The 13,683-nt window shown below is 41.8% G+C and overlaps 1 protein-coding gene across 1 annotated transcript in view; it reads right to left on the reverse strand.

Annotated features, from left to right (window-relative positions):
• Window positions 1–971: 971 nt before the first annotated feature.
• The window catches only part of LOC131943813 (calcitonin gene-related peptide type 1 receptor-like), a 37,501-nt gene continuing 24,789 nt past the window's right edge, over window positions 972–13,683 (reverse strand). Inside the window, exons 3-12 of the mRNA XM_059304104.1 lie at window positions 10,226–10,323; window positions 8,862–8,953; window positions 8,315–8,465; window positions 7,507–7,657; window positions 5,811–5,871; window positions 4,453–4,519; window positions 4,076–4,158; window positions 2,405–2,540; window positions 2,094–2,135; window positions 972–1,303 (exon numbers count right to left, since the gene is read on the reverse strand). Coding sequence (XP_059160087.1) covers window positions 1,061–1,303; window positions 2,094–2,135; window positions 2,405–2,540; window positions 4,076–4,158; window positions 4,453–4,519; window positions 5,811–5,871; window positions 7,507–7,657; window positions 8,315–8,465; window positions 8,862–8,953; window positions 10,226–10,323 — 1,124 coding nt within the window. The 3' untranslated portion in view covers window positions 972–1,060. The remainder of the gene's footprint in view (window positions 1,304–2,093; window positions 2,136–2,404; window positions 2,541–4,075; window positions 4,159–4,452; window positions 4,520–5,810; window positions 5,872–7,506; window positions 7,658–8,314; window positions 8,466–8,861; window positions 8,954–10,225; window positions 10,324–13,683) is intronic.

Consider the following 13,683-nt stretch of genomic DNA (forward strand, 5'->3'; position numbering starts at 1 on the left):
CATTAGATAACGACATCATTCAACTAATACGATTTCCTTGGATAAAAAGATCTCCGCGGGCCGGATGAGAGGACTTCGCGGGCCGCTTACGGCCCGCGGGCCGTAGTTTGGAGACCCCTGCATTAGATAACGACATCACTCAACTGATACATTATATAACAACATCACTCAATTGATAGATTAGATAACAACATCACTCAATTGATACATTAGATAACAACATCACTCAACTGATGAATTAGATAACAACATCACTCAATTGATACATTAGATAACAACATCACTCAACTGATACATTAGATAACAACATCACTCAACTGATACATTATATAACGACATCACTCAACTGATACATTCGATAACAACCTAAAAACACATAGATATTTTTTAACGCCATCTTGTGGTTTTATTGAGTCTGCAAGAAACTTTACTGCCGTTTTTGTTGTTGGTTGTAAGTCGATGCATTACCTTATTTTATGCTGTAGTTAAAATATATAAAAACTCGCCTGGGGGGTTATCTAGGCTACACTAGAATCTGTATAGACTAGGTGGCGGTAACACTTTTGTGTGAATATCCATATTCACGAAAATTAAACTACGATTTTAAAAAAAATGAGCCACCACTTTCACAGACGTTCGTCATGATAACCCCCCTCCTCTAAACCGCCGCCGAACAACATGTTTCCTCGCCCTGGGTCCCCACGTTCGACCGCCCTCTCCCAGCTCTATTAGCGAATACAAAGTGTCCATATCAATGGAAGAAGGTTGGAATTGCGAACTGAGTGCGAAACGACACTGGCGGCTTATATTATAGATTATATTATAGATCTTGCAAGAAAAAAAAAACCCATGAATCTGAAATAATTAAAATCGCTCACATGCACGCACGCAACAGTTTTTAAAAACCAAACACTAAACAATGTCCAGGAAATGAAACAATTTAATTGTGCACGTTTTGATTTTTGCTAGGCGATTTAATTATTTATGGTGACAGTTGGTTACAGTTAATGATTTAGCGTGACTGTTTGTTACAGTTAATGATTTAGCGTGACTGTTACAGTTAATGGTATCGTCTGTCACCCCGGCCATTTCCTCGTGTTGAACAGAGCTGCGGCCAGAAGCAGGATATGACGTCATCGGAGCTGGTATGAGCACCCGAGGCGGTGCTGAGAGGAATGCACTCACGACGAGTGGTGCCCTCTCGCGGCTGGCGGTGCGCGTCTCCGGTGGAGAAGGTGCAGCTCCTGACGTCATTGTTTGAGTGGCGCCACCTGGAGTGCCGTCCCCCGAACTGGCTGTGTACCTGTGTGGTAAAGGGGGGGGGGCATGATAGTGGAGGGCATTTAGAAAGGTGGGGCATGATAGTGGAGGGCATTTAGCAGAGTGGGGCATGATAGGATAGGGCATTTAGCTAGGTGGGACATGGCAGCATTTAGGTATGTGATTGTACGATTTCAATCACGAATCGTGTGTTTACATAACCTTTGAATTTTGTACAGTTATTGCTTGCTTGTCCAATGCTAAGTCTGCTGTTGTCGGCCATACTCACTTCCGCATTAGGACCAATATCGGCCATACCTACCTCACCATTAAGACACATATCGGTCATACTAACCTCACCATTAAGACACATATCGGTCATACTAACCTCACCATTAAGACACACATCGGCCATACTAACCTCACCATTAAGACACATTAGACACATATCGGTCATACTAACCTCACCATTAAGACACATATTGACCTTACTTACCTCACTATTAAGACACATATCGGCCATACTTACCTCACCATTAAGACACATATCGGTCATACTAACCTCACCATTAAGACACACATCGGCCATACTAACCTCACCATTAAGACACATTAGACACATATCGGTCATACTAACCTCACCATTAAGACACATATTGACCTTACTTACCTCACTATTAAGACACATATCGGCCATACTTACCTCACCATTAAGACACATATCGGTCATACTAACCTCACCATTAAGACACATATCGGTCATACTAACCTCACCATTAAGACACATATTGACCTTACTTACCTCACCATTAAGACATATCGGCCATACTAACCTCACCATTAAGAAAACAAAATATTACTGCCACTAATGCACCCTGGAACGACAAGAAATATTTGTACGTTGTAAAATACGACCACAATCATAGGATCAAATTAATATTTTGTTATATATCACCTTGTATGTCTACATCACTAAATACTTTTCCCTGTTTATTGTGTGATCATAACATTACCCCAGTTACGTCACTACGATTGTATGTTACCCGGATGTTATGCATCTCATTACACGTTTGACCTGGTTTTCGAAACTCGTGTACATCTGATTTTAAAAGGTGAAGGTCATATGTAAGTCATGCTGATTTACCTGTGAGTGACTGATGACTTTAGCTAGAACCTCGTATGTGAAGTCAGCCACACTATCCTTGCCAGGTCTGTAGACTATCAGGAAAAGGTGAAGGCCGAAGAGAGGCACCAGGATAAAGGTCGCCTTTAAGGCACGTCTAGGGGGGGAATACACAAACATACACATATATTTAGGGGACACACATATATACATTTAGGTACACAAACATACACATATAATTAGAGGACACAAACATACACATATCTCTGGAATACACACACATGGACAAAAATTTAGGTACACAAACATACACATTGTTTAGAGGAAACACATACACATTTAGGTACACACACATACACATATATTTAGAGTAGACAAACATACACATATCTTTAGTGTACACACATATTTAGAGTACACACATATACATTTAGGTACACAAACATACACATAAATTTAGAGGACACATACATACACATATCTTTGGAGCACACAACACATATACATTTAGGAAATGCACAGACACACATCTTTACAAGACACAGTAAAACATATCTTTGGAATACACAAAGAAAAATATCTTTGAAATACACACAGTTGCAAACTTTTAGAAACACCCACACATCTTTAAAAAAAACACACCCAATAATCAGAGTATTGTGATGTTGCAATTTTGAAATAACCCCCACCAACTCCGCCCTCCCCATTATTGCGTGATAACCTCCCCTACTCCAACGGAAATGAGTAAATATTTAAATCAACTGTTGAATTTATGAGGAAGTCTTTTCGGCCAATAATTGGTTTAAAAGGTTTTAAAGGTCAAGGTTGCCCCATTCATCATTACAATCCTCTCCCCAAGAGATTGAAGTCCGATTATCGCTTCATTAAAATTGATCTTGTCCCACCGTTGTTAGATTGCAACGCTCAAATTAAGCAACTAAAAAGTTGTTCGATATTTTCGGACATGAAAAGGCCAAAGTGAAAAGAAAATCAGTTAACAAGATTTTTAGGAAATAGAGAATTGTTTTTATACGAGTTGGGCAAAATAAACATGATGTTTTGCGGATGTTGGTTAAATATTTGTGGCGGTTTGTGCGTGTTAAATTAAATATTTGTGATGTGGATGTTTCATACATTATTTATCTTTTCTGGATCTTGGATGATATACACGTGATGTTTCGATGATTTTGGATAAAATACACATTATATTCGCATGATGTTTGATGAAATACACGTTATGATGTGATATTGGTACGTTGTAAAATACGATAATATACAAGTGATGTTTTGATGCTGTTGGAAGGAACACATTTGATGTTGGATGAAATACACGTTATATATTTGGTGATGGATGAAATACACGTTATATATTTGGTGATGAATGAAATACACGTTATATATTTAGTGATGGATGAAATACACGTTATATATTTAGTGATGGATGAAATACACGTTATATATTTGGTGATGGATGAAATATACTTTATACAGTTGATGTTAGACGAAATACATGTTATACAGTGGATGTTGGATGAAATACATGTTATACAGTGGATGTTGGATGAAATACATGTTATACAGTGGATGTTGGATGAAATACATGTTATACAGTGGATGTTGGATGAAATACATGTTATACAGTGGATGTTGGATGATATACACGTTATACAGTGGATGTTGGATGAATTATACCTGTAATTGCTCGGCTCATTCCGATGTGTTTGGATCTGTGTGACCAAAATTCTTAAAATGATGAGTAGAAACGCCAGATTTAGCTGAGGATACAGGCAGGCATAGAGCACCAGATGCACGTACATAATCATCAGAGGTCATAGAGCATCAGGGGCACGTACATAATGATTAGAAGTCATAGAGCATCAGGGGCACGTACATAATGATCAGAAGTCATAGAGCATCAGGGGCACGTACATAATGATCAGAAGGCATAGAGCATCAGGGGCACGTACATAATGATCAGAAGTCATAGGGCATTAGAGGCACGTACATAATGATCAGAAGTGGTCATCTAGCTGACAATCAGTAACGCATAGACAGGAGAAAATGCTTACCAAAATACAGGTGAGGTTAGGTCCATAGAGGATCCATTCAATGGTGCCAGCATTGTTGACCCAGCATCTGGACAGGTGGCAGGTAGGGACAGGTGGCAGGTAGGGACAGGTGGCAGGTAGGGACAGGTGGCAGGTAGGGACAGGTGGCAGGTAGGGACAGGTGGCAGGTAGGGACAGGTGGCAGGTAGGGACAGGTGGCAGGTGGTGACAGGTGGCAGGTAGGGACAGGTGGCAGGTAGGGACAGGTGGCAGGTGGTGACAGGTGGCAGGTAGGGACAGGTGGCAGGTAGGGACAGGTGGCAGGTAGGGACAGGTGGCAGGTAGGGACAGGTGGCAGGTAGGGACAGGTGGCAGGTAGGGACAGATGGCAGGTGGGGACAGGTGGCAGGTGGTAGGTAGGGACATGTGGCAGGTGGCAGGTAGGGACAGGTGGCAGGTAGGGACAGATGGCAGGTGGGGACAGGTGGCAGGTGGCAGGTAGGGACAGGTTGCAGGTAGGGACAGGTTAAGAGTGGGAAGAAAAAAGCAATAATAGAAACACACTTGACATAAATAATTTGAAACACATATTCTTACATAGCCTATTCTAATAGGACCATAATGTTAAACTCTCCCGACCAAAACAATCATTCACTGAACCAATCTCTTGTTCACACACACACACACACACACACACACACACACACACACACACGCACGCACGCACGCACGCACGCACGCACGCACGCACGCACACACACACACACACCTTTACTTAAAATTCAACCATTAAAATAATATCTAATACACATACACAAAACAAAAACAACAGATATATGAAGTGTACTAAAGTAGTACGTACTAACATCAAAATATGAATTATGCTTCGTTTCTATAATCAATTGTTTATATTTAGTAAATAATTTAATTATATTTAAAATAACATAAATGCACGGGCATACGTATGAAATAAAATATACAAACACAAAAACAAACAAGACGTACAAGACGTATGACAAAAACAGTGACCTAACCGGATTTGACATAATACAGTGACCAACATGTAGATATGACCTAAAACAATGACCTACCCGACTATGACCTAATACAGAGACCTACATGTATATATGACCTAAAACAATGACCTACCCGACTATGACCTAATACAGAGACCTACATGTATATATGACCTAAAACAATGACCTACCCGACTATGACCTAATACAGTGACCAACATGTAGATATGACCTAAAACAATGACCTACCCGACTATGACCTAATACAGAGACCTACATGTATATATGACCTAAAACAATGACCTACCCGACTATGACCTAATACAGAGACCTACTTGTATATATGACCAACTAATGACCTACCCAGGGTGTGACTGTAAACCTCGAATGGCGGAGTAGATTCCAATAGGCACACACGGCAATACTGTAATAGAAGGTCACACAGGTGAGTGATAACACAAGGTCACACAGGTGAGTGATAACACAAGGTCACACAGGTGAGTGATAACACAAGGTCACACAGGTGAGTGATAACACAAGGTCACACAGGTGAGTGATAACACAAGGTCACACAGGTGAGTGATAACACAAGGTCACACAGGTGAGTGATAACACAAGGTCACACAGGTGAGTGATAACATAAGGTCACACAGGTGAGTGATAACACAAGGTCACACAGGTGAGTGATAACACAAGGTCACACAGGTGAGTGATAACATAAGGTCACACAGGTGAGTGATAACATAAGGTCACACAGGTGAGTGATAACATAAGGTCACACAGGTGAGTGATATGGTGTAACACAAGGTCACACAGGTGAGTGATATGGTGTAACAGAAGGTCACACAGGTGAGTGATATGGTGTAACAGAAGGTCACACAGGTGAGTGATATGGTGTAACACAAGGTCACACAGGTGAGTGATATGGTGTAACACAAGGTCACACAGGTGAGTGATAACACAAGGTCACACAGGTGAGTGATAACACAAGGTCACACAGGTGAGTGATATGGGATAGAACCCCCCCCCCCCCCCCCCCCCCTCGAGAAACACTACTCATTATTAAAAACAAGAAAAAAGTATTTTATTGAATTCAACAGCTTGAAAGTGATAGCACATATTTTCCAAGTCACATCATTATTATTTGATTGGTCAACCAGCGGCTAACAGTTACATTACAAGGATACGCTGCATGAACATGTAGCATTCATTTCTTATTCGTTCATTTATGGGGATCTCTTAGAAGCTGGTGTCAACAGAAGAGCTAAACTAGAGGGGGCGCGCATATAAGAGTGGGAGATTTAACTGGAATTTGATTGGCTGAAAGGGTTTTTAAAGTCGTGATTGACAGGAGCTTATTAAGGAAAATGTCAAGAACAGGATTAAAGGAAATAAAAAAAACCCGGGGGGGGGGGGGAGGGGGAGGTAAAGGAGTACAGAATCAGAGCATTACATTTTGTTCGTTTATTTTGTATACTCGAGCCTTGGTTTAGTTTATTCTTTTGTAAAAAATATTCGAGTGTTTTTGATTTGGTATTTTGATAGTTTCGATTTTTGTTAATTTATAGTTTCAGCTTTTCCACTGAATCCACTTTTGTTATTTAAATTGTTCCGCCGTCATTGCTCATTATTGTGGGTGGAAGATCAATATCAGCCAACAACAGGCTTCGTAAATCTGTTCTTTCCACTAAGTAGAGAACATATTTATCAGTTGGGTATGTAGGCCTCTACATATTTACTTCTTGTGTCATCAATGGGGATCATAGTACTAACACTGGGGCTTGTTGTGCATCGGGGGGGGGGGGGGGGAATTGTTGTAAATAAGGGTCTTTGTACAGTGATGATTGTGGTACACTGGGGATTGAGTTGCATCGGGGATTGTGATACAATAAGGGTTGTTGTATAAAGATGAGTGCGTTACACTGAGATTGTGATAGATTGGATGATTTTGGTAGGTTGGATGATTGTGGTACAATGATTGTGTTACACTGTTGATTGTAATAGTGTGGGTGATTGTGTTAGGCTGGATGATTGTGGTAAGCTTCATGATTGTACTTACACCAGCCGACGAAATAATAGCAGACGATGGACTTGGGCGTGTGGAAGGCGTGGTTGATCAACCTGTACAGGTGAAAACCTTCCAGAGACATCCACAGGAAGTTGCAGGCCCACGAGTACCTCAACAGCACATACAACACCCTGCACACAGCCTGCAAGCAGGAAACAGCTGCATCATGGCAGGTAAACAGCAACATAACAGGCTTACAGTAACATGACAGCATACAATCAGCTGTATCATGTCAGGTAAACAGCAACATAACAGGCTTACAGTAACATGACGTCATGCAAACAGCTGTACCATGGGATTGTAGCAGGTAAACAGCAACATAACAGGCTTACAGTAACATGACAGCATACAAACAGCTGTATCATGTCAGGTAAACAGCAACATAACAGGCTTACAGTAACATGACGTCATGCAAACAGCTGTACCATAGGATTGTAGCAGGTAAACAGCAACATAACAGACTTACAGTAACATGACAGCGTACAAACAGCTGTAACAAAATAGACCCTGGATTTCGATTAACGTTCGCAAACATAGATCCAGTTTACATAAAATAGACACACCTCCCCCCCCCCCATCTCAACAAAAACTTGTTACACTTGTTAGAGGTGACTTGTGAATTGTCTATACTTGTAGCACGAGGTGTGACACGAGACCAATCAGGTGTCACATCTGACCATTAAGGTGTGAACGACACATACACAAAAATAATTTGTTCGTGGTTTTCCGTGATAGTTTTGGTCGACTTCGCGACAACGTGACTTAAAATGTTCAGATGCTACTCAAACACGTGACTCACAATGTTTTGATGTAGTCTCGCATGTTCCCGCGAGTTCTCCAGTCGGTCGCGGAAGATCACGTGGTCCCAGCAGATTGAAACTGCGTTGGTCAGGGTGAAGGACACGAACAAGTTCAGATGGATGCGGATACGATGCTGGTTCCTCAGCTGCCTGAAGCGAAAATAGCTGTGTTAGATCTGTATCAGTAAAATGTAGGTACACAAACATACACGTACACATAGTGGATAATCAGTTATACATATACACTCATACAAGTACACCCAATTAGTACGCAATGATGCATGGTTTAAGATCTCAAATACAAATTTTGCATGTACATGAAACCGACACATAATTATACATGTACTTCAAACTGGTACACAATCATTCATATTTGCAGTTTATCATACTTGCCATCTATCATTTTTGCCAACTACCATTCTTGCTATTTATACTATATACCCCAAATACAATATACTATATACCTTACTTGTTATATACCAGTATGTTATTTGGCTAGACTGGTATAAAGCAAAAATGGTACATTGTATCATTCTAGACGTTTACCTGAACGTGAGAAATATGGCACAACCAGGTAACAGACAGACAATACTACAAATATTGCAGGACACTCCGGCAAGGTACAGGATTCGGTAGCGCTGTGGGGAAGAGAGGGTTAAAGTATAGGATAGTGATGTGGAGAACAGAGGGTTAAAGTATAGGATAGTGATGTGGGGAAGAGAGGGTTAAAGTATAGGATAGTGATGTGGAGAACAGAGGGTTAAAGTATAGGATAGTGATGTGGGGAACAGAGGGTTAAAGTATAGGATAGTGATGTGGGGAACAGAGGGTTAAAGTATAGGATAGCGCTGTGGAGAACAGAGGGTTAAAGTATAGGATAGTGATGTGTGGAACAAAGGGTTAAAGTATAGGATAGTGATGTGGGGTGGAGAGGGTTAAAGTATAGGATAGTGATGTGGGGAACAGAGGGTTAAAGTATAGGATAGTGATGTGGGGAACAGAGGGTTAAAGTATAGGATATCGCTGTGGGGAACAGAGGGTTAAAGTATAGGATAGTGATGTGTGGAACAGAGGGTTAAAGTATAGGATAGTGATGTGGGGAACAGAGGGTTAAAGTATAGGATAGTGATGTGGGGAACAGAGGGTTAAAGTATAGGATATCGCTGTGGGGAACAGAGGGTTAAAGTATAGGATAGTGATGTGGGGAACAGAGGGTTAAAGTATAGGATAGTGATGTGGGGAACAGAGGGTTAAAGTATAGGATAGTGATGTGGGGAACAGAGGGTTAAAGTATAGGATAGTGATGTGGGGAACAGAGGGTTAAAGTATAGGATAGTGATGTGGGGAACAGAGGGTTAAAGTATAGGATAGTGATGTGGGGAACAGAGGGTTAAAGGATGGATAGTGATGTGGGGAACAGAGGGTTAAAGTATAGGATAGTGATTTGGGGTGGAGAGGGTTAAATTATAGGATAGTGATGTGGAGAACAAAGGGTTAAAGTATAGGATAGTGCTGTGGGATGGAGAATAGAGGGTTAAATTATAGGATAGTGTTGTGGGGTGGAGATTAGAGGGTTAAAGTATAGGATAGCCATGTGGGGTGGAGATTATAGGGTTAAAGTATAGGATAGCCATGTGGGGTGGAGATTATAGGGTTAAAGTATAGGATAGTGATGTGGGGTGGAGATTATAGGGTTAAAGTATAGATAGTCTTGTGGGGTGGAGATTAGTTAGTTATCATACAGAATAGCGCTGTGGGATGGAGACTATAAGATTAAACGCACGGGAAAGCGATGTTTGTGTGTGTGGTTGCGGGGGAGGATTAAGATTAGATGTTTAAAGTACAGGATAGCGTTTCTTAAAACAGAAAAATTAGAGGGGTAACCACAAGGGCGGGGTGACCTAACTGACCTCAAGAGATACACAGTTGGTGTAGTCCGTCCATTCTTGCCCGTCCCCCGGCTCTCTCCACCACGTGCCGTTCTCCGTGCAGGTTTTCTCAGCAATATCTGTGGTGACATCAACACAAGACATCAACACAAGACATCAGCAACAAAATGCAGGTATGGCAGATTTACCTGTTCAATAACTTAACCCAGCCTGATGTACCTGAACGGTGCGAGACACATCTGAACAGTGCCAGATGTACCTATTTAATGATAGTTATACCTGTACACGGGCTGATTTACCTGCTCAATGACATACGCACCTGTGTAGTGTATGGTACAGTGGTTCCTAACTTGGGTTCCATCGAACCCCAGGAGATAGGTGAGTTAGTCTCTGGGGTTAAGAACCACTGGTCTAATACACGTGTAACACACACACACACATAACGTATGTTCAGATATATAACTTGATAACTTCATAATCTAAAATGATCCCCATTTTTCTAGCGTTGAGTCTTAGATTTGCCCAGTGAGTGTATGAGCTAGTTCCTCCATTGAGAGCTAATATGTTGTCTTTCCTCCATTGAGAGCTAATATGTTGTCTGACAGTGCGCTCCCCCCCCTGCCCGGGGGTGGACCTGGTTGGTCAATAAAATCCTTCGTCCCGGGGAGCACGGGCTAATAGAATCTTTCATCAACCGGTCATCGTCAAAAGCTACTGCTAATAGTTCTTTTGATAGACAGTCAACGATTGTGTCGTGTTGAACGGCAGCCAACTTTGTGCCGTACTAGATGTCAAACTTTGTGCCGTACTGACTAGATGTCAAACTTTGTGCCGTACTGACTAGATGTCAAACTTTGTGCCGTACTGACTAGATGTTAAACTTTGTGCCGTACTGACTAGATGTCAAACTTTGTGCCGTACTGTCAACTTTTGTCCTCTACAGACTGACAGTAAACTATTTGCATTTGTGCCGTACTAACTTGAAGTGAAATTTGTACCGTGCTACTTGCAGTCAACGTTTTATTCTGTACTAACTAGAAGTCAAATTTGTACCGTGCTACTTGCGGTCAACTTTTTGTTCTGTACTAACTAGAAGGCAAACTTTGTACCATATCGATTGTACAGTCATCAACATTTGACACAGAGAGTAGTGAGAGTACCAAAGAAAATGACAAGATGTCACCTGACTGGTGTGTTGACCCAAGAAGATTGAAGAGCATTTAGTTGAAGAGATTGTGTACGTTGTCTGTGCATGTTCTCATAAATTATGCTAGTATACTATCTGTTTTATACAAACTAAATTATGGTATACTTACATAGGTCTCACTCTCCGAACATATTCATGTCAGACTATTCTCTGTATCACTATTCGAACAATCATCCCAAGCAACCATCTACCTCATTCTCTGAACTATTCCAACCAACCCTCTACCCAATGCTCCGAACTTAATTATCCCAATCTACCCTCTACCCCATTCTCCGAACTATCCCAATCTACCCTCTACCTCGTTCTCCGAACATTATGCCACGCCAATCTCTGTCCACCATTCTATCATTATCAGACCGATTTGTTCAACTCTCTGAACCAAATGTTATAAAAATAGACCACTAAATCTCTGGCGCCTAATCCCGAATACAACTATCTGTTCAATGTCTTCCAGTTATCAGTAATTAAACTTTAATGTAGCAACTGTCTCCCATAGGGATGGGGCCATTGCTAATGACCGCTGATTACGTTAATGGTGCCCATTACATTCCTACAGGAAGGCGGTCCTTATCAAGGTTGTTTTAATTAATTTAAAATGCAGCTCAGGCATTTGTACAGGATTTTAAGTATTGATTCTCTAGTCTTTATGGCCTCATTACTCTAATTAGATTTCCTGCTTGCTACAAGGTTCGCGTGTGCAAATCTACAAAACAAAGTGAAATAATGTATTTCTGGCACACACGGTTCACCGTAGTTCAAGCTAAAGGATAAATAAAGTTTTCTGACATACACGGTGTACCGTCATTACACCTTAAAATTAAAAGTATAATAATTTGGCATGCGCGGTCTACCGTAGTTCCGTATCATACTTTACATTTACATCTTTCTCACGCAGCTGGATGTTGTGAATTTAGTAACAAAAATAATTATACAATTTAGTTCGGACGGTCTACCATACTTAGTAAATATAAACTAATGCAAGTAGTGCCGATTAGGAAAGACAGAAATGAATTAACATCAACACAAAAGACCTACAGCCCATAGTTTATACAAAAGACCTACCTTAAACAGCCAACACAAAAGACATGCTGTCGATAGTCCCCACAAAACACTTACCTCCAACAGTTCCACATAAAAGACCTACCATACGGAGTCCTCTCTGCTATGTACCAGGGACAAAAGACCTACCGTCTAGAGTCCTCTCTGTACCAGGGACAAAAGACCTACCGTCTAGAGTCCTCTCTGTACCAGGGACAAAAGACCTACCGTCTAGAGTCCTCTCTGTACCAGGGACAAAAGACCTACCGTCTAGAGTCCTCTCTGTACCAGGGACAAAAGACCTACCGTCTAGAGTCCTCTCTGTACCAGGGACAAAAGACCTACCGTCTAGAGTCCTCTCTGTACCAGGGACAAAAGACCTACCGTCTAGAGTCCTCTCTGTACCAGGGACAAAAGACCTACCGTCTAGAGTCCTCTCTGTACCAGGGACAAAAGACCTACCGTCCAGTCCTCTCTGCTATGTACCAGGGACAAAAGATCTACCGTCTAGAGTCCTCTCTGTACCAGGGACAAAAGACCTACCGTCTAGAGTCCTCTCTGTACCAGGGACAAAAGACCTACCGTCCAGTCCTCTCTGTTATGTACCAGGGACAAAAGACCTACCGTCTAGAGTCCTCTCTGCTATGTACCAGGGACAAAAGACCTACCGTCTAGAGTCCTCTCTGCTATGTACCAGGGACAAAAGACCTACCGTCTAGAGTCCTCTCTGTACCAGGAACAAAAGACCTACCGTCTAGAGTCCTCTCTGCTATGTACCAGGGACAAAAGACCTACCGTCCAGTCCTCTCTGCTATGTACCAGGGACAAAAGACCTACCGTCTAGGGTCCTCTCTGCTATGTACCAGGGACAAAAGACCTACCGTCGAGAGTCCTCTCTGCTATGTACCAGGAACAAAAGACCTACCGTCTAGAGTCCTCTCTGTACCAGGGACAAAAGACCTACCGTCTAGTCCTCTCTGCTATGTACCAGGAACAAAAGACCTACCGTCTAGAGTCCTCTCTGTACCAGGGACAAAAGACCTACCGTCTAGTCCTCTCTGCTATGTACCAGGAACAAAAGACATACCGTCTAGAGTCCTCTCTGTACCAGGGACAAAAGACCTACCGTCTAGAGTCCTCTCTGCTATGTACCAGGGACAAAAGACCTACCGTCCAGTCCTCTCTGCTATGTACCAGGGACAAAAGACCTACCGTCTAGAGTCCTCTCTGTACC

The sequence above is a fragment of the Physella acuta genome, unplaced genomic scaffold (genome assembly GCF_028476545.2).
Source record: "Physella acuta isolate Inbredline_101_S28 unplaced genomic scaffold, ASM2847654v3 ptg000466l, whole genome shotgun sequence".
NCBI lineage: Eukaryota > Metazoa > Mollusca > Gastropoda > Physidae > Physella > Physella acuta.